Source organism: Dama dama, chromosome 1 (assembly GCF_033118175.1).
Source record: "Dama dama isolate Ldn47 chromosome 1, ASM3311817v1, whole genome shotgun sequence".
In the NCBI taxonomy this organism is placed as follows: domain Eukaryota; kingdom Metazoa; phylum Chordata; class Mammalia; order Artiodactyla; family Cervidae; genus Dama; species Dama dama.
Genome location: NC_083681.1, coordinates 5,650,854 through 5,672,430, shown reverse-complemented (window position 1 = coordinate 5,672,430; position 21,577 = coordinate 5,650,854). Strand labels below are relative to the sequence as shown.

General features: G+C 41.0%; 1 protein-coding gene across 1 annotated transcript in view; it reads left to right on the top strand.

Moving 5' to 3' along the window:
- Positions 1–7,126: 7,126 nt before the first annotated feature.
- LOC133064615 (inactive caspase-12-like) overlaps positions 7,127–21,577 on the top strand; it is an 84,405-nt gene continuing 69,954 nt past the window's right edge. Inside the window, 1 exon segment of the mRNA XM_061154951.1 lies at positions 7,127–7,216. Coding sequence (XP_061010934.1) covers positions 7,127–7,216 — 90 coding nt within the window.

The window sequence follows — 21,577 nt, the reverse complement described above, 5'->3', positions numbered from 1 at the left end:
TCTTTTTCTGTGGGAAAGTTTCCCTTGGGGGTAGACTATTTGTTCTACCTCTTCTTCTTTGAGGAATGTTAGGCCCGGGGTCAGGAAGACCAAGAAGCAAGGTCCGGGGGGTCAAGGGGGAGACATGAATATGCATAGGTCCCACAGAGAATGAAGATTCCCAGGTTGGTGCAATTATTTGTGCTGTTCCGGAGAACCCAAGTGGAACAGAAGGAGGGAGCGGAGTTTGTAAGACCAGTGTATTTGGGACTAGAGTAGTTGATACAGTCTAGGCTTGAAGAGGCTGAGAGCAGGACGTTGTCAGAGACTGGCTCAATAAGTTGTGTGTGTTTTTTGTTGTTGTTGGGAAGGGGAGGTATAATTGTCCTGTGACAGCCAGGTTGAGGGTAAGGGAATTGCTATGTGTGGTGAGGGAGACAGTGACATGCATATCCAACACTGGGATGTGTGTTGTGTGTACTGTAAGAATTGGAAAGAAGAGTTGAGAAGGCGGGTAAGGTGTTGGTTATCAGAAGGAGATTTTAGGAGAGGCCGTAATTGGAAAAGGAGGTCTAGGTGTTTATAAGGCTCAGGGGTCACCTGTAACTGGGAAATTAAGTTTTTTTTATAACTTGTTCTTGTTTGTTTGTTTTTCTTTTCTGATTTTGATCTAGTATCCAACCCCCATCTGAGTACCCCCAGTGGGTAATGGGATAGAAACATATGTGTTTTTGTTTTTTTTTTTTTCCCCCATTTGGCCTATGGCAGGTGCTAACGAAACTTATTCTCTTTTGTACTTTAACAGCGAGTAGGGGTTTGGACTCCCCCCCTCCCCAAGGTTCATGGTGCACGGCCTTGGAGCCATATTATAACATGAGGAATGAACATAGGAATAAATGTCTGAGCAGGGCCAGGGACTAGCCAGAAGCCTGGGGAGCGCAGCAAGGATAAGGAACAGAGAAATCATGGTTCTGTTAGTTAGGTAGTGCAGAGGAAATAGTACCCTAGGAGTAGAACACTGCTAACAGTGTAGGTGACACCAACGGAAAGACGAAGGATAAGTGACCAGTCCTGAGGTGAGATAGTTATTAGGTCTATAGCAAGGACTAAGATTAAGAGTGCAGTTATAGTTAGATGGGAAGAGGCCAGTCAGGGCAAGGGGCAGAAGGTCCTTGGTGGTTGCTTGAATCTGAGGAGGAACAGTGTTCATTAGAATGTAGAATGAGGTAGAGAATGAGAGTAAAGAAATCAATTTCGTCTGGAGTTAGGTTGTAAAAGGTCCCCTGGAGCCACAGTTGAGACACCAGCATGGTCAGGTCTTCGAAGGAGGTTCCTGTCAGGGCGCTGATCCAGAGGTCTTGTAGTAATTGGATCAGAAACAGCTGTAGGTTGAAGAGTGTCCAGATCATTCAGTGTCTTCTTGGATGGTCGACAGAGGTTGTTGCTGGGTGATTTTTAAGGAGGTAGGCCCTGTGAGAGAGACCTGATAGGGGTCAGTTAAGGAGGGCAGTGCAGGATCAGAGGTGAGGTGAGAAAGGTATACCCAGGAGGTGACTCCAGTGGGTAATGGGATAGAAACTTTTTTTTTTTTTTTTTTTTTTTGGCTTGAAGTTATATTACACTGTCTAAGGCTGACATCTCAGGCAAAGTGGGTTGTCTATTTCAATAACGTGACAAGAGTTAACTACAGGCTTTTGCCTAGGCATGTTTTTATTATATCACGGTTGGAACTGTTGGGTCAGGAACAGCTGTAAGTTGGAGTGTCCAGGTCATGCAGTGTCTTCTTGGATGGTCGGCAGAGGTTGTCGCTGGGTGATTTTTTAAGGAGGTAGGCCTTGTGAGAGAGACCTGATAAGTTAAGGAGGGCAGTGCAGGATCAGAAGTGACCCGTTTTAGGCGAGAGAGGTGTACCCAGGAGGTGACCTTCTCGAGTTTAGCTACAGTTGGGGTAAGCAGGATGATTTTGAATGGTCCCTGCCACTTTGAGTTTAGGTCACCCTGGGGATTATCTGATGGATAGACCATATCCCCAATTTGTAAAGGGGGCAAGGGGGCTTGGGGGTCAGGGGCAGGCAGGTTGTGGTTGGCGAAATTTCCAGAAGGCATTGCGTTCTGCCAGCAGAGGGGAGTGTAAGGAGCTTGGTATGGGAGGAGGTTCAGGGGGAGTCCAGGAGGGAGCATGGGCCTTCAGTACATCACATCAAAGGGGCTCAGCTTCAGGGGCTTTCTGGGCAAAGCCCGCACTTTGAGGAGAACAATTGGCAAAAGTTTAGTCCAATTCCGATGTATCTCGAGAGTTAATTTGGTAAGAGTTTCTTTGATTATTCTATTCATCTTTTCTACCTTTCCTGAGGACTGGGGATGATATGGAATGTGAAATTTCCAGGATATCTCTAAGGATTGGACAAGTTGTTGGGTGACCTTGGATGTAAATTCCAGGCCCTTATCAGACTGTAGTGATGAAGGCAGGCCAAACCTGGGGATGATTTCTGTGAGGAGGATTTGGGCCACACTGTGGGCTCTTTTGTTCATAGTGGGAAATGCTTCTACCCATCCTGAAAAAATGTCCACGAGGACCAGGAGATATCTGAATCTCCAAACCGGGGGCATATGAGTAAAGTCTATCTGCCAATCCTGTGCTGGGAGGCTGCCTCGCATTTGATGGGATGGAAAGTGGGTAGGTTTAAGGTTGGAATTGGGATGAATACATTGACATGTTTGACAGGAGCGGGTAAGGTTATCTAAATATTGTTGGTCAGCAGTAGATATGGGGAAGTGGTTACGGAGGAATTGTTGGAGTGTCTTGGACGAGAGTTGAAAGAGTTGGTGTAGATAAGAGAGGCTTTTTCTGGTGGTGGGAGCGTCAGATGGAGTCAGAGCTAAGATGACAGGGGACTGGAGGGAGGGATGGGACAGGGCTATCTCTTTTGCCTTCTGGTCTGCAGCATTGTTGTAGGCTGATATGAGACCTCTTTTGATGTCCTCTACAGTGGAGGATGGTGGCTTTGTTTTGTAAGAGTGCTGCTTCTAAGTTTGTGGATCAGACCTGAATTAATAATGGGGGATCCCTTTTGGGTTAGGAAACCTCTCTCTCTCTCCATATTAGGATGTTTGAGTGAAGTATGTTATAGGCATATTTGGAGTCTGTGTGGATGTTAACCCTTAGATTTTTAGCCAGAGTCAAAGCTCTGGTGAGAGCTATCAGTTCTGCCTGTTGGGAGGTGGTGTGAGGTGGCAGAGGTGAAGCTTCAACTGTCTGGGTCACGTAATTATGGCAAAGGTCCCCATGGATGATGGCATATCCTGCTGCAAAGGGTGGGGATTTTTGAGAGCTGCCATCAACGAACCAGTGTGGAGTGTCTGGGTCTCGGATGGACTGATCTGTTAAATGTTGAAAAGGGTTTTGTGTAAGATCTACTGTTAGGTTGCAGCTATGTAGGAGAGGGTCTGTTTGTAGAGGATATGGGTAATAAGCTGGTGGGGTTAAGGGGAGAGCAGGAGGAGAATGAGAGCTGAGGGTTGAGGAGAAAGGCATGAAGGACTTGCACCCTGAAAGGGGGAAGGGAGAGGAAAGCCCGATGTGATAGTAAGTCTTAGAAGGTGTGTGGAGAACAGACTGCTGAAGGGGCATGTCTAGAGAGTTTATTTGCTTCAGATACGAATGCTGCGATAGCAGCCATGGCCTGTATGCAGGGAGGCTACCCCTTGGTCACCATGTCAAGCTGTTTTGACAGATAGGTTATGGGAGCCCAGGTGTCTCCGGCCTGCTTACACAGAAGTCCCAGAGCCTGTCCTTGGTTGGAATGGGCAAAGACAAAGAATGGTCTGGTGTGATCTGGCAGGTGGAGAGTTGGCATTCAGAGGAAGCTCTGGGTGAGCTGGTGAATAGGATTGGCCAGAGAGGAAGGGTTAAAGAGGGCTCATTTAGACATCCTTTAGTAGCCTCATAGAGTGGCTTTGCAATGAGGGAGAAGTTAGGGATCCAGATAGAGAAAAAGCTTAGGAGGCCGAGAATAGACAGGTGTTCTCTTTTTGTTTTTGGAAGTAGACAGTTAATTAAGGCCTGGATTCTATCTGGGGAAATAGTTTTTTGTTGGTGGGATATGGAAAGCCCCAAGTAGGTGACGTTTGTCTGTACTTCTTGGGCCCTGGATCGGAACATCCGGAAACCCCAGTATCCCAGGGCCCCAAGGAGTTTGGCAGTATGTTGGAGACAGAGTTTTTGGGTTGGGCTACAAAGGAGGAGGTCATATACATATTGAAAGAGATGACTTGGGGTTAGGTCAAGTGTCTGTAGGTCCTTTTGTAAAGCCTGTCCAAAAAAGTGGGGGCTGTCTCTGAACCCCTGGGGGAGAACTGTCCTTGTTAGTTATTGGGAAATGTGTGTCTTGGGGCCTTGCCGGGTTAAGGCGAAAAGGGGTTGGGGGGGAGGGGGATGGTGAAAAAGGTATCTTTGAGATCTAATACTGTGAAGTGGGTTGCAGTTGGGGGTATGGCAGACAGAAGGGTGTAAGGATCAGGGACTACTGGGAATGTTGGCATAATAGCCTCACTGATTTTTCTCAGGTCCTGGACCAGTCTCCAAGAGTTTGAACACTTTCTTACTGCCACAATAGAGGTGTTATGTGGTGAATGGGTAGGAATTAAGATGGAGGCTTGAAGAAGGCAATCTATAATAGGCTTAAGTTCCTTGTGGGCCTTTGGGGAGAGGGAGTACTGTTGTTGTGTGACTATAGTTGAGGGGTCTTTTAAGGTAATGTGGACTGGGGGATGATGTTTGGCTATGGATGGGTGATCAGTGTCCCAGATTTGGGGGTCTAAGGCAGGTAGATCCAAGGGAAGGTCAAGGGTGAGGGATAGGGATGGTCCAGGTACCATCTGCATGCAGAAAATAGAGACTATATCGAGGGGGGGGGGGTATGGTAATAAAGACTCCTAGTTTGGATAATAGATATCTCCCTAGGAGTGCCATTAGGCACTTAGGCATTATGAGGAATGAGTGTATGAGGGTTGATTTTCCAAATTGACAGAGTAATGGACGGCTGATTTTTGGCCTTAAGGGAACTCCAGAGACCTCCTTTATTGTGAGTTCTGAGTCTTGAGTTAGGCCAGAGTAGGAAGTTAAGAGAGAGAAAGTGGCTCCAGTGTCCACTATGAAGGAGGTCTTTTTTCCGGCCACTACCCCGTCTACCCTAAGTTCCAAGCTTGTGTCCGTGTCCGGTACATGGGCTGAGGGACTGGAACCTGGGCCCCATCATTGGAACAACTCTTGTAGTGTTGGGCTGGGGTTTTGGGGAGAAGTGGGGATCTCCCCAGGGGCGCCAGGGTGTCTCTGTGGACATTCCATTCTCCACTTCTGGGAGGTGGCAACCTCTCCAGGGGTGTCAGAGCGTCCCTGGGGACAGTCCATCTTCTAGTGTGTCCATTGGCCACAGGTTGGGCATGCTTTTGTGGGGAGCTGCGGGTTTGGGCATGCCTTTGCCCAGTGTCCTGACTGGTTTCATCGGAAGCAGGGTCCAGGGGGGTGGGGTGAGGCAGGAGGGAGTGCATCTTAAGTCCCTGTCTGGGATGACTTGGGCCGGGCTGATCTCTTCCCTTAATTGCTGCCACCAAAAGGGCATATTTCGCTTTTCCCTCATGGTCTTTTTTTCTTTTAGCTTCCTCCTCTCTCTGTTATTGAACACCTTGAAGGCTACTTCTAGAAGTTCCCTTTGGGGGGTCTCAGGGCCCTTCTCTAGTTGTCAAAACTTGCATCTAATATCAGAGGCGGACTGGCTGAACATGAAGGTATAGTAACCCAGCAGGGGTGGTGATATCTAGGTTGGTATACTTTTGGACTGCCTCTATGAGGCGTGCCAAGAATAAGATTGGATTTTCATCTGCCCCTTGGGTGATTTCTCTGACTTTATTATAATTGACATGGATATGAGTATTTTTCTGCATTCTTTCTAGAAGGCAAGTAATCATATGATTGAGTCCCTTGATACCTGGGTCATTGAGCTGGTAAGTCCAGTGGGGATGTAATTGAGGCACTGCCTCATCAGCAACTGGCCTATCCCAGTCTTGGTTATGTAAGTGATCAGCATAGGCTTTTGCTGTTTGTCTTTTTCATCTGGAGTGAGAGTGGCATTTAAGATATAATATATGTCACTCCATGTGAGGTTATAGGCCTGGGAGAGTCTCAGGAATTCTTTTCTGTATCTGGTAGGATTTTCAGAAAATGATCCTAACTTTTCTTCTATCTGGCTCATATCTGACAATGAAAATGGCACGTAGACTCAGGTGGGGCTTTCTGGCCCTGCCACCTCTCTCAGGGGAAACATATGTTGGGTATGTGACCGTGTGGCAAGAGGGGAGGGAAGGGGGGAGGGGGGTCAGGGAGATGGGGTAGCGGGGTTGAGGGGGAGTCAGCAGAGGTTTTGGGGTCAGTAGGTGAATTGGATGAGGGGGAAGGAGAGGGTTGGCAGGGTGGCAGGTAGGGAGAGGGCTCATCCGCTGGGTCAAACTCTGGGGGTACAGAAGATTGTGACCGGCGGTTAGTTGAAGAAGAAGAGCCCTTTTGCTTGGGAGGCAAGGTGCGTGGAAGGACCTCGTGGGTGGAGCAGTTCTTGCATAGGGAGGGCCTGCTCTGAAGAGCCGAGAAGTCTTGTGCATGTGGGACCTCCAACCCTTTGCCATTCTGTTTGAGGAAGTTAGTGAGATCTGATTAAATATTTAAATTGAAAGTCCCAAACTCAGGCCAGCGGTTTTGGTTGTCTAATTGGTATTGAGGCCAGATCTGTATACAGAGTTGTTTTAAGTGGTTAGCTTTGAGTTCAGTGAGAGAGAGTGGCTAGAGATTTTTGAGAACACAGGCCAGAGGGGAATCCTTTGGGACAGATTGGCCAGATCCCATAATTGAAAGGCAAGCAGAGGCTCCTACTGGGAGCTCGAGTCGTCACCCGTAGTCGCAATAGGAGTTATGAGAAGAGAGCTCTGTGGCGAGGTGGAGCGTCCCCCACCATCGCCTACAGAGTGGCCCTAGGCCGGGGTTCCCCAGGACCTGGAGAGGACTAAGTTTTAGGGCGCCTCTAGAAAGCCATTTGGATTGGATCTTACCTTAATTTAGGGGCCGGCTTGAATGGAGTGTTGCATGTAAAGCGGTCGAATGGCAAAAGGCCTCTGTCCTGGAGTTGGTCGGTCTCGTGAAAAAAAGAGTGTAGAGAAAACAGGAAGAGAGAGGCCAATATTCCTCAGGGTACGTGGAGAAAATAAAGCCATTACACCGAACGTGTACTGCTCATGAAAGCACAGGGCATCCTCTCGAGGAGGTCTTGAAAGCCCGGGCAGGAAAGTGAGCTCGTCAGGCTTCCATGTTCTGAAGAGCTGGCCATGGAAAAGGAGAAGGAACCTCAACCTCCTGGGTTTCGGCACCAAAAATGTAAGGTACAGAGTTTGAGTAGGCAAGGTTCAGAAAAAGAACGAGACTGGCACTCTACAGGAATAGATCACCTTTAATGAGGCAAGAAGGGGCAGCAGTCAGATTAGCGAGCTGCTGCACTTTTGTAAGTATATAAAAGCATGTATGTAGAAAGATACTGTCTTAAGGGGGCCTGTTCTCCAAGGTTGCTGGGAGTAGTTATCTCTTAAATGGCTGGGGCAGGGAGTTCTGGAGATTGGCCAGAGGCTGGCAGGCATGCAGATGGGCGTAGTCAACCTAATGTCTATTTTTTCTTCGGGTGAGAGAGTTCTTTGTTTTGCCTAGAAGGGTGGGGAGGACCTGGAGGGGAGTTTTAACTCCAGGCTGGCTACCTTGAGCCATGCAACTTTCTTCAATATGTTAAATATACTTTTATTTAAGCTGAACATTTATCATTTTCTCATAAACCTCTCTTACTAATAAACTGCACATACACTCTGCCTAGTGGATATTCCAGCAACTATTATAGTAAAAGTATCACCATTGCCCAGCAGACACTCTCACATTTCTTTTTTTATCAACATAATGCAAACTCTCCTACACAAAGCATATACTCCTTATAATTTTACTCAACTGTCTTCTAAGGATAGCAATACTTTCTCATAACATTCAAATATTTGTTTCATAGAATTATAAATTGCTATTGGTGAATCATAATATCTAAAGGAGAGAATGACATAGGAGTTTTATTTGCTCTCTCCTGGTCCTCGCTAGCAATATCCATTCAACCTTGTGCAGTGTTGTTCTGAGTCTTCCTGAATTCTCACATATGGTGAGCCCATTGAAGTTATGTGATCATGTTCCAAAACCATAAGTCAGGACTGACTAAATAATGAGCTGAGAGTTGTGTAAAAAAAAAAAAAAAAAAAACTATTTATATTAATAGTGCTCTAGCAAACTCAACAACCTAATCTCTTTTGTGTGTATCCTCTCTAACTCACTTTACTTTTCTGTATTAACCACACACTCATGTTGAAAATGATAGCACATACTTTTCTATAGAGTTGCACCATTTTAAATTCCCCTCAACAGTGTTCCAATTTCTCCACATTCTCACTACACTAATTGACTTTTGTTTATTTATTGTTTTATAATAACCATTCATGACAGGTATGAGGTGACATCTCATTATGGTTTTGATTTGTATTTCCCTGATGATTAGTGATGTTGAGCATTTTCTTCACATAGAGTATTAAAGTTCATAAAAAAATTTAAAGTTGAACTTCCATATGAGATAGCAATCCCTTTTATGGGTATTTATCCAAAAGAATTGAAATCATAATCGTAGAGATGTCTGTACTCCCATGTTTATCACAGAACTATTCACAATACCCAAGATGTGGAAACAATCTGTGTTCACTGACAATGAATGAAGAAAATATGTATATAAGAATGTATATATACATACAGCATAATACTATTTCTTCTTAAAAGAGAAAATTTTGCAATATGTAATAACATATATGTAATGAGAACATTATGCTAAGTGAAATAAGGTAATCAGAGAAAGACACTCCAGTATTCTTGCCTGGATAACCCCATGGACAGAGGAACCTGGAGGACTACAGCCCATAGGGTCACGAAGAGTCAGACACTGAAGTCACTGAGAATGCACATAAGCAAAATGAATATCCTATAAAGATCTGCTATACAACATCATACCTGTAGTCAGCAATAATATATTGCACACGTAAGTTTGTTAAGAGGGTAAATGTCATGCTAAGTGTTATTACCATATTAAAATAAAATAAATGATAACACATAAAGAAAGGGGACATTATGGCAACCCATAGTTTCTTTCTTTCAATCCTGTTCTGCTTCTCAGTAAACCGAATAAAGAGTGTTTAGAACGTGTGTTTCAGAAATTCAATAAAAACAATCTTGTGCAGTGTTTCCTCTTGTAAGGTAGAATTAAATTAAATCATGTTCAAACTAAAAAAAAAAAAAAAAAAAAAAAAAAAAACGATGATTCTTCATGCAGGTAAAATGGGTTTATAATTGTATAAAACTGGAATTTTATAATATGATGATAAACACTAAAATACATGATAATAATTTAAAATTTTAACTTTCCTTACTTGTAATATAATTGCAATTAAATTTTTCATTTTGCAAGATTTTAATTCACAAGCATTTGTAAGAAATAAAGCATTCTCACATTCCCTTTATTTGGTTTCCCACAGGATAATATTTTGCAAAATCATAGTGCAATATCATAAGATGGATATTGATATTTGTACCATCAAGATACTGAACATTTCTGAGCTCAGTTCAGTCGCTCAGTCATGTCTGACTCTTTGCGACCACATGGAATTCAGCATGCCAGGCCTCCCTGTCCATCACCAACTCCCAGAGTCTACTCAAATTTCTGTCCATTGAGTTAGCGATGTCATCGAACCATCTCATCCTCTGTCATCCCCTTCTCCTCCTGCCTTCAATCTTTCCTAACATGGGGGTCTTTTCAAATTTCTAGGGATTCTTCTTTTTTTTTTTTTTTTTCATTTCTTTTTCTAGGGATTCTTAAATTATGAATTCATTTTTTCACAGTTATAAGACATTCTAATACTTAACTTTGTATTAAGCAAGTTTTGATAGTTTTGTGTTTTTCAGGAAAGTAGTCCAGTGTAAGCTGTCAAATATATATGTATAAATTTTTTGCAGTATTCACTTACTACACTTTTGACTTCTGGAGGGTCTGTAATTGTGTCTTGTTTCATTTCTAATATTGAGAATTAGCATTATGTTATGATACTCTGATTCTACTTAATCGTTCTGTTTTATCTGGCCTCTGGGGTCTGTTGGAGAAGGAAATGGCAACCCACTCCAGTATTCTTGCCTGGAAAATCCCATGGATGGAAGAGCCTGGTAGACTACAGTTCATGGGGTCTCAAAGAGTCGGACACGACTGAGTGACTTCACTTCACTTTCACTTCTGGCGTCTGTTGACATCTGAGTGTGAGGGATTATTTCTCATTACCATTGAGCAGGGTTGGGGGTTCTGATTTCCCATAAATATCTCCATTAACATCATGGGAGCTGTTACTTATAAACTGAAAGTGTTGAAATTCCAGCTCCCCACTTGACTTTCTCTAACGTCACCTTGTTGGGGGCTGGAGGGGTACCTTTTTTTCTCCCTGTGAGTGTAGAGATCCAGGTTACCCAGTGGATTTTCACTGGAATGGGTGAGATTGAGGCCAGTTATTTCTATGCCTTTGGCTGATGCTGAGAAGTTATTGTCTAAAAAAATTTGTCTTACTAGGTTGCCTTTTTTCTTATCCTCCTGTGAGCAGAGACAAGAGTTTTGTTTGCTTGTTTGTTTGTTTTTGTTTTTAACCTGAGACCATTGGGATACCTGAGTGGCTGGTTCCTTCAGATCAAGTCTTAGGCATATGAGAACAAAAGAAAACCTAGATAATCAGCACAATGTCTTTCCCAGGTCTCTAAGTATCTAGCCAGTCTGTCTTCTCTCTACATTTCATAATGTGTTTGTGTTTGTTTTATATAGTAATGTTCAGGGTTTTCAGTTGTGCTTAGCAAGCATAGTGAAATGTATATCTACTCCATCTTTCTGGGAGCAGAATTTTATTATATTTTTTAATGTTTTTTTTATGGAAAAAAATATATGATGCCTTTAACAGAACTTTATTCTTTTTGAAATAGGGTCTGCATTTTAATTTTATATCAATACCTACAAACTATGTAGCTGGCTCTGCCTGGGTGTTTGACATGAAAGGAGGGGATTTCAGTGAGTGTTCAATATGTCGTTTTGAATTTGAAGTCCTGCAGTATTAAAAAAAAAAAAAATTGATTACATCATTCTCTCTTTTTAAGTTTATCCAGTATTTTTGATCACTCTAAAGACAATACTAAATTCTTTAAGGTCTATAAGGTTTTACATGATCAGGAGTCTGACCCCCTCTAGCTTCATTTAGCATCTTTTGCTCATTACTCTTTCCTCTCCAATCATCACTCTCTATCTACCAGGTTAAGTTTATTCCTAGATAGAGCACAATTGGGGAAAACTGACTGGTCAGGGAATTAGGAGAGAAAATAGCCAGAGCAAACAGCAAACTCAAAAGTTCTGGTTTTATTTTGCTGTTAATATGATTTTTTTTTTTTTTTTTTTTAATCTAAGAACATAGATAATGGTATTATTAACATTCTGGGAAAGACAGGTTGATCAGGTTGCTTTGGAGGGACTTGGAGAAAGGAAAAGACTGAAAAATTAGGAAAGAAAATATTTTTTTTTTAATACTTCTTCTCTACAAGAAGAGAGATGAAGTAGCAAATGTTACATATGAGAGAGGATCTTTGTTTTTATAAAGTTTATATATTCTCGTGGTTCTTTTGAGGGATCAAAGATACTGAGCATAATGTCTGATAATTTGTCTTCAGTATTACAGTGATCTGCAGAGCCAAAAAAAATCTCCATTTCCAGCAGTTGACGAGAAATAGTACTGAGGGAAGATAGTTCTTCAAACAACTAATGATTTCTTGGTTTTCCTTTTACATGGAAAAAGAACTTTTGACCATTGAAAATATTAGAGTATCTGTGACATAAATTCTATTTATTATAACTTTCAAAGAAGTCTATAACCTAAATGAAAGTGCACGTTTTCCTAAGAAATCTTATTAATGGACAAATTACATATATAAAGTATATGTTGTATGTCTCCCAGACACTTAACCATTACTGAGGTTTATTTTGCACATTTATTGTTTAAAATTTTTAATATGTATTGCACGTACTTTACTGAATTAAAGAGTATGTGTCACCATCAGATAAATATGAACACATTTAACTTTTCCATACTTTTTCCGTAGTGCACAAAATTTAACTGAAAAGTTTGCCATTTTCACTAAAGACATTTTGAACCAATTCAGAAAAAGAGACCAAATGATACAAAAAATATATTTCCCTTCTTGACTCATATTAATTTTGCATTATTTTCTCCTTAATTACAGACAGTATTCATAAAATATTTTTGTGGATATTAGTCTTAACATAAAGCTTAATAATTATGTCATGTCCCACATTTCCCTTAGGTTCTTATTCTTCGCAAGAGGTATATGGACTTAAAGTACAAAAATACAAATATGTTTAGGGTACATGATATTCACAAGAAGTCAAATTACATGCGAGGCTATTCAGAACATTTCACAGAAAAAAAATAGTGTCATGTCTTAGACTGCAGAACCACCAGCTGTTCAGCCTTCTTTAGTGTCAAAGGAAAACTCATTGTGCTTTACTAGTGGCCCTTAAACACTTCATCACTCAGTTTAGTGAGATTCTTCTACAGACTAAGAAATCTCAGAAATTATATTAGGTAGTTATTGCAGTAATAATGCCATGCAACAAGTGATCTCAAAATCTCAGTGGTAAATTTTATTGCTTACTTTTTACCCATGGGTATTCAGGATAGCTGGGGAGGCCCCTACTTCCTATTGTAGGACAGCTCAATATGTCTTTTCCATGTTTCTCATCCTTCCCCAGAACAGGTGGGCTTTTGTCATGATCATGGCAAAATTCAAAAAGACAAGTATAATCACTTAAGCGCATTTCAAGACCCTGCTTGCAACAATCCTTTGATTATATCAAACACACAAAGAAGTTTCTGTGAAAGCTTGGCATTTTCCCCAAGACACATTTCTTATCCTCTACTTCTTGAAAATTTCTCTGATGTATCCAACCCAGAGATTCTCCTCTATTGGTCTCCTGTATCACTTATTTTTTAAGTCACTTAACAAAAATATTTCATAACATTTCCTTTAAGGTAAATTATTTTCAATGAATAATTATTTTTTATATTTGATAAAACTTCAGAATTGTATCCCAGTGACTGTTTCTCAATTTTTATCACATGTTTACAGCACAAATAATTAATAAAATAAATTATTATTGACAGAAACTATGAGAAAGATCTTTAGATTAGACAGTTTTGGTTTAAGTTCTGTTTGTCAATAGTGTATACATCAAGATAACTACAAAATATACATCATGTGTGTACTTTTAAAAAATAAAAATTATTATTGGGTCCATGTCCAACACAGTCAACAGGATCTCTAGCCATTGTGGTTATTCAGGTGCCTGGAATGATGAAAGTGCCACTTTGCCACATGATTTTACCAAGGCAAATGAAAGGAGCATAGCAAATGATGCACCATCTCCTAATTTATTCACTCAAATGTAATCTCAGGTATATTACTTCTACTTATATTTCATTAGTGAAAGCAAGTTATATTAGTGAATATGAGTTCAAGCTTTAACTAAATAGAAAAGACAAAAATAAAAAAAATTATACCTTATCACTATTGACAAACTATGAGTAACTTTTATTAGTTATATGGAAGAAAATAAAACCTAAGGATGTAGAATAACTTCTGAAGTCACGTAACTAGGAAGTAGAAAATTATTCAAGTGAACAATACTTGAAACTATAGTGTTCAGTTCAGTTCAGTTCAGTCACTCAGTCATGTCCGACTTTTTGTGACCTCGTGAACCGCAGCACACCAGGCCTCCCTGTCCATCACCAACTCCCAGGGTCCACCCAAACCCATGTCCATTGAGTCAGTGATGCCATCCAACGATTTCATCCTCTGTCGTCCCCTTCTCCCCCTGCCATCAATCTTTGCCAGCATCAAGGTCTTTTCAAATGAGTCAGCTCTTCACATCAGGTGGCCAAAGTATTGGAGTTTCAGCTTCAGCATCAGTCTTTCAGTGAACACCCAGGACTGATCTCCTTTAGGATGGACTGGTTGGGTCTCCTTGCAGTCCAAGGGACTCTCAAGAGTCTTCTCCAACACCACAGTTCAAAAGCATCAATTCTTTGGTGCTCAGCTTTCTTTATAGTTCAAGTCTCACATCCATACATGACTACTGGAAAAACCATAACCTTGACTAGACAAAATTTTGTTAGCAAACTAATGTCTCTGCTTTTTAATATACTGTCTAGATTGATCATAACTTTCCTGCCAAGGAGTAAGCGTCTTTTAATTTCATGGCTGCAATCACCATCTGCAGTGATTTTGGAGCCAGAAAAACAAAGTCAGCCACAGTTTCCACTGTTTCCCCATCTACTTGCCATGAAGTGATGGGACCAGATGCCATGATCTTAGTTTTCTGGATGTTGAGCTTTAAGCCAGCTTTTTCACTCTCATCTTTCACTTTCATCAAGAGACTCTTTAGTTCTTCTTCACTTTCTGCCCTAAGTGTGGCATATCTGCATATCTGATGTTATTGTTATTTCTCCCAGCAATCTTGATTCCAGCTTGTGCTTCATCCAGCCCAGCATTTCTCATGATGTACTCTGCATGTAAGTTAAATAAGTAGGGTGACTATATATAGCCTTGATATACTCCTTTTCCTATTTTGAACCAGTCTGTTGTTCCATGTCCAGTTCTAACTGTTGCTTTCTGACCTGCATATGGATTTCTCAAGAGGCAGGTCATGTGGTCTGGTATTCCCATCTCTTTCAGAATTTTCCACAGTTTATTGCAATCCACACAGTCGAAGGCTTTGACCTGGTCAATAACGCAGAAATAGATGTTTTTCTGGAACTCTCTTGTGTTTTTGATGATCCAGTGGATGTTGGCAATTGGATCTCTGGTTCCTCTGCCTTTTCTAAAACCAGCTTGAACATGTGGAAGTTCTCGGTTCACATATTGCTGAAGCCTGGCTTGGAGAATTTTGAGCATTACTTTACTAGTGTGTGAGATGAGTGCAATTGTTTGATCATTCTTTCAGATTGCTTTTCTTTGGGATTGGAGTGAAAACTGAGCTTTTCCAGCCCTCTGGCCACTGCTTAGTTTTCCAAATTTGCTGACATATTGACTGCAGCACTATCACAGCATCATCTTTCAGGATTTGAAATAGCTCAACTGGAATTCCATCACATCAACTAGCTTTGTTCTTAGTGATGCTTTCTAAGGCCCACTTGACTTCACATTCCAGGATGTCTGACTCTAGGTGAGTGATCACACCATCGTGATTATGTGGGTGGTGAAGGTATTTTATGTATAGTTCTTCTGTGTATTCTTGCCACCTCTTCTTAATATCTTCTGCTTCTGTTAGGTCCTTACCATTTCTGTTCTTTATTGAGCCCATCTTTGCATACAATATTCCTTTGGTATTCCTAATTTTCTTGAAGAAATCCCTAGTCTTTCCCATTCTATTGTTTTCCTCTATTTCTTGGCACTAATCACTGAGGAAGGCTTTCTTATCTCTCCTTGCTATTCTTTGGAACTCTGCGTTCAAATAGGTATACCTTTCCGTTAGACCCCAAATAATCATCTGACCATATTTTTTTCCTTATTGCAATAAAGCCTAGAATTTCTGTAATAAGATGGGACAATCCTAGAGTTCACCAAGTTTGTTTCCCATCTCTCAGGGACAGTTTCCCTTCATTGTCTGGTAAGAACTATCATGAAAATCATAGTTTTGTATTTTTCCGTAGTTTTTATTTGTTTTGAGCAGAAGGGTGAATCCAGTTAATGTTACTTCATATTGGTCATAAGTGACTGATATTAATATAATTTTTATAACATGCTGAAAGTCTCTTTCTATACCATGTGAATAGAATTTATTTTATAATGAATCAAGAGCCAATCAAAAACCTTTTAAGATATATTTAAATGGAACATTTTAAGAAATATAAGTCATTTTGCAGGCTTTAATTTGAATTTGGAAAAGAGAGATGCCAATTGTGTGTAAAATTAGGAATCAATTTATCATAAATTCACAATTTAGATAACTATATAATATTATAAATTTCAATTTTATATATATTGGGTCAATTCAATCAAACAAATGGAAATGATTAAACTTGAAGCATTTGTTAAAATTGTCCAAATTTCCCTGGCATGGTAACTCTCTCAATATGTTTTTCTGAATAGACAATTAAAGACTTTTGTGGAAAAATTTTTTTTGGAATTTGATTTATTCATCTCTTTACCCTTTTTTTGTTTGTTTGTTTGTTTGTTTTTTCAGTCACCAAGTCATGTCTGACTCTTTGAGATCCCATGGGTTGCAGCATGCCAGTCTTCCCTGTCCTTCACTGTCTCCTGGAGTTTGCTCAAATTCATGTTCATTGAGTTGGTGATATCATTCAACCATCTTATTCTCTGACACCCCCTTCTCCTCTTTCCCTCAATCATTCCCAGCATCAGGGTCTTCCAAAGATTTGGCTCTTTGCATCAGGTGGCCAAAGTATTGGAGCTTCAGCTTCAGAATCATTCCTTCCAGTGAATATTCAGGGTTGTTTTCCTTTAGGATTGACTGGGAGGTTTGATCACCTTGCTGTCCAAGGAACCCTCAAGGCATGTAGCAGGGCTCTCAGATGTGGTGCTCTGGGACAGGCAACCCAGAAGGAATGGGGAAGGGGGGCAGTGGGAAGAGTGTTCAGGATGGGGGAGCACATGCACGCCTGTGGCTGATCTGTGCCAATGTGTGTCAGGGGCCACCATAGTGTTGTGAAGTGATTGTCTTCCAATTAAAATAAATAGAAAAAAACTAAAGTCTTCTACAGCAGAACAATTTGAAAGCATCAGTTCTTCAATGTGCTCTTTATGGCCTAACACTTACATCTGTATACAACTATTGAAAAAAACATAGCTTTGATTTTATGGACGTTTTGTAAAAGTGGTGTCTGTTTTTTTAATACACTGTCTAGATTTGTCATAGTTTTTCTTCCAAGGGGCAACCGTCTTTTAATTTCATGGCTGTAATCACTGTCGACAGTGATTTCAGAGTAAAAAAATAAAATAAAATGTGTCACTGTTTCAATTTTTTCCCATTATTTGCCATGAAGTGATGAAACCAGATGCCATACTCTTAGTTTTGTAAGCGTTGAGTTTTAAACAATGTTTTTCAGCCTCCTATTTCACCTTCATCAATAGGCTCTAGATGACCATTATATCTACTACTGTGGGCAGGAATCCCTTAGAAGAAACGAAGTAGCCATCATGATCAAGAAAAGAGTCCAAGATGCAATACTTGGATGCAATCTCAAAAACGACAGAATGACCTCAGTTCATTTCCAAGGCAAGCCATTCAATATCACAGTAACCCAAGCCTATGCCCCAACCAGTAGTGCTGAAGAAGCTGAAGCTGAATGGTTCTATGAAGACCTGCAAGACCTTTTAGAACTAACACTTTAAAAAGATGTCCTTTTCATTATAGGGGACTGGAATGCAAAAGTAGGAAGACAAGAAACACCTGGAGTAACAGGCAAATTTGACCTTGGGGTACGGAATGATGCAGGGCAAAGGCTAATAGAGTTTTGCCAAGAGAACACACTGGTCATAGCAAATACCCTCTTCCAAGAACACAAGAGAAGACTCTACCCATGGACATCACCAGATGGTCAACACCGAAATCAGATTGATTATATTCTTTGCAGCCAAAGATGGAGAAGCTCTATACAGTCAGCAAAAATAAGACTGGGAGCTTACTATGGCTCAGATCATGAATTCCTTTTTGCCAAATTCAGACTTAAACTGAACAAAGTAGGGAAAACCACTAGACAACTCAGGCATGACCTAAATCAAATCCCTTATGATTATACAGTGGAAGTGAGAAATAGATTTAAGGGACTAGATATGATAGACAGAGAGCCTGATGAACTATGGACGGAGGTTCGAGACACTATACAGGAGACAGGGATCAAGACCATCCCCATGGAAAAGAAATTAAAAAAAGGCAAAATGGTTGACTGAGGAGGCCTTACAAATAGCTGTGAAAAGAAGAGAAGCGAAAAGCAAAAGAGAAAAGGAAAGATATTCCCATTTGAATGCAGAGTTTCAAAGAATAGCCAGGAGAGATAAGACAGCCTTCCTCAGCAATCAATGCAAAGAAATAGAGGAAAACAACAGAATGGGAAAGACTAGAGATCTCTTCAAGAAAATTAGAGATACCAAGGGAACATTTAATGCAAAAATGGGCTCAATAAAGGACAAAAATGGTATGGACCTAACAGAAGCAGAAGATATTAAGAAGAGGTGGCAAGAATACACAGAAGAACTGTACAAAAAAGATCTTCACGACCCAGATAATCACAGTGGTGTGATCACTCACCTGGAGCCAGACATCCTGGAATGTGAAGTCAAGTGGGCCTTAGAAAACATCTCTATGAACAAAGCTAGTGGAAGTGATGGAATTCCAGTTGAGCTATTTCAAATCCTGAAAGATGATGCTGTGAAAGTGCTGAACTCAATATGCCAGCAAATTTGGAAAACAAAGCAGTGGCCAAAGGGCTGGAAAATGTCAGTTTTCATTCCCAATCCCAAAGAAAAGCAATTCCAAAGAATGATCAAACTACTGCACAATTGCACTCATCTCACACACTAGTAAAGTAATGCTCAAAATTCTCCAAGCCAGGCTTCAGCAATATGTGAACCATTAACTTCCAGATGTTCAAGCTGGTTTTAGAAAAGGCAGAGGAACCAGAGATCCAATTGCCAACATCCACTGGATCATCGAAAAAGCAAGAGAGTTCCAGAAAAAAACATATATTTCGGCTTTATTGACTACGCCAAAGCCTTCGACTGTGTGGATTGCAATAAACTGTGGAAAATTCTGAAAGAGATGGGAATACCAGACCACATGACCTGCCTCTTGAGAAACCTGTATGCAGGTCAGGAAGCAACAGTTAGAACTGGACATGGAACTACAGACTGGTTCAAAATAGGAAAAGGAGTTTGTCAAGGCTGTATATTGTCACCCTGCTTATTTAACTTACATGCAGAGTACATCATGAGAAATGCTGGGCTGGAAGAAGCACAAGCTGGAATCAAGATTGCCGGAAGAAATATCAATAACCTCAGATATGCAGATGACACTACCCTTATGGCAGAAAGTGAAGAGGAACTAAAAATCTCTTTTAGAGGAACTAAAGCTTTCTTGATGAAAGTGAAAGAGGAGAGTGAAAAAGTTGGCTTAACGCTTAACATTCAGAAAACTAAGATCATGGCATCTGGTCCCTTCACCTCATGGGAGATAGATGGGGAGACAGTGGAAACAGTGTCAGACTTTATTTTTCTGGGCTCCAAAATCACTGCAGGTGGTGACTGCAGCCACACAATTAAAAGACGCTTACTCCTTGGAAGGAAATTTATGATCAACCTGGATAGCATATTAAAAAGCAGAGACATTACTTTGCCAACAAAGGTCCGTCTGGCCCGGGCTATGGTTTTTCCAGTGGTCATGAATGGATGTGAGAGTTGGACTGTGAAGAAAGCTGAACGCCGAAAAATTGATGCTTTTGAACTGTGGTGTTGGAGAAGACTCTTGAGAGTCCCTTGGACTGCAAGGAGACCCAACCAGTCCATCCTAAAGGAGATCAGTCCTGGGTGTTAATTGGAAGGACTGATGCTGAAGCTTAAACTCCAGTGTTTTGGCCACCTCATACGAAGAGTTGATTCATTGGAAACGACCCTGATGCTGGGAGGGATTGGGGCAGGAGGAGAACTGGACATCAGAGGATGAAATGGCTGGATGGCATCACCAACTCCAAGTGCATGAGTTTGAGTGAACTCCTGCAGCTGGTGATGGACCGGGAGGCCTGGCATGCTGCAATTCATGGGGTCGCAATCAGTAGCACATGACTGAGCGATTGAACTGAACTGAACTGTTCCTTTTGTAATTAGGGTAGTATCCTCTTGAATTCCCCCCTCCCACCCCCCACCCCCTGGAATTCCCTTGCTTTTTCTATGATTTGGTTAATGTTGGTAATTTGATCCATAGTTCCTCTGCCTTTTCTAAATCCAGTTTGTACTTCTGAAATTTCTTGGTTCATGTAATGTTGAAATTTAGCTTGAAGGATTTTGAGCATTACCTTGCTAGCATGTGAAATGAACAGAGTTGAATGGTAGTTTGAACTTTCTTTGGCATTGCCCTTCTTTGGAATTTTAATGAAAACTGATATTTTCCAGTCCAGTGAGATTGCTGAGTTTTCCAAATTTCCTGACATATTGATTGCAGCATTGTCACAGCATCATGTTTTAGTATTTTAAATAGTTCAAGAGGAATTCCATCACATCCATAGTTCTTCAGGCACTCTGATCTAATCCCTTGAATATATTTGTCACTTCCAACCTATAATAATAACGGATTTGATTTAGGTCATATCTGAATCAGAGAATGCAATGGCACCCCACTCCAGTACTCTTGCCTGGAGAATCCTATGGACAGAGGAGCCTGGTGGGCTGCAGTTCATGGGGTCGCAAAGAGTCAGACAGACTGAGCGACTTCACTTTCACTTTTCACTTTCATACATTGGAGAAGGAAATGGCAACCCACTCCGTGTTCTTGCTTGGAGAATCCCGGAGACAGGGGAGCCTGGTGAGCTGCCATCTATGGGGTCGCACAGAATCGGATACGACTGAAGTGACTTAGCTGCAGCAGCAGCATATCTGAATTACCTAGTTGGTTTTCCCTACTTTCTTCAATTTAATTATGAATTTTGCAATAAGGAGCTCTGGTATGAGCCACAGCTCCAGGTCTTGTCTCTGTTGACTCAAGAGGTTCTCATCTTTGACTTCAATGAATATAATCAGTCCGATTTTGGTATTGATCATGTGGTTGTGTTCATGTGTAGAATTGTCTCTTGTGTTGTTGGAAGAGGGTGTTTGCTATGACCAGAGTGTTCTCTTGGCAAAACTGTTAAACTTTATCCCGTCTCATTTTGTACTCCAAGGCCAAACTTGGCTATTACTCCAGGTATCTCTTGACTTCCTTCTTTTTCATTTCAATCCCCTCTGATGAAGAGGACTTCTTTTGGGGTGTTAGTTCTAGAAGGTCTTTTAGCTCTTCATAGACATGTTCAACTTCAGTTTCTTCTGACATAGTGGTTGGGGCATAGACTTGGATTACTGTGATGTTGAATAGTTTGCCTTGGAAATGACCTGCGATCATTTTATTATTTTTGTGGTTGAACCCAAGTACTGCATTTCTAACTCTTTTCTTGACTATGAAGGCTAGTCCATGTCTACTAAGGGATTCTTGCCCAAAGTGGTTGATGTAATGGTCAATTTAATTAAATTTTCTCATTCCCTTACTTATTATATTTTTCAACAGTTGCCTTAATCCTCTCCTTATTTTGAAATGCAAAACATCTTACAAGTCCTAGAAGAGTCTTCTAGCAT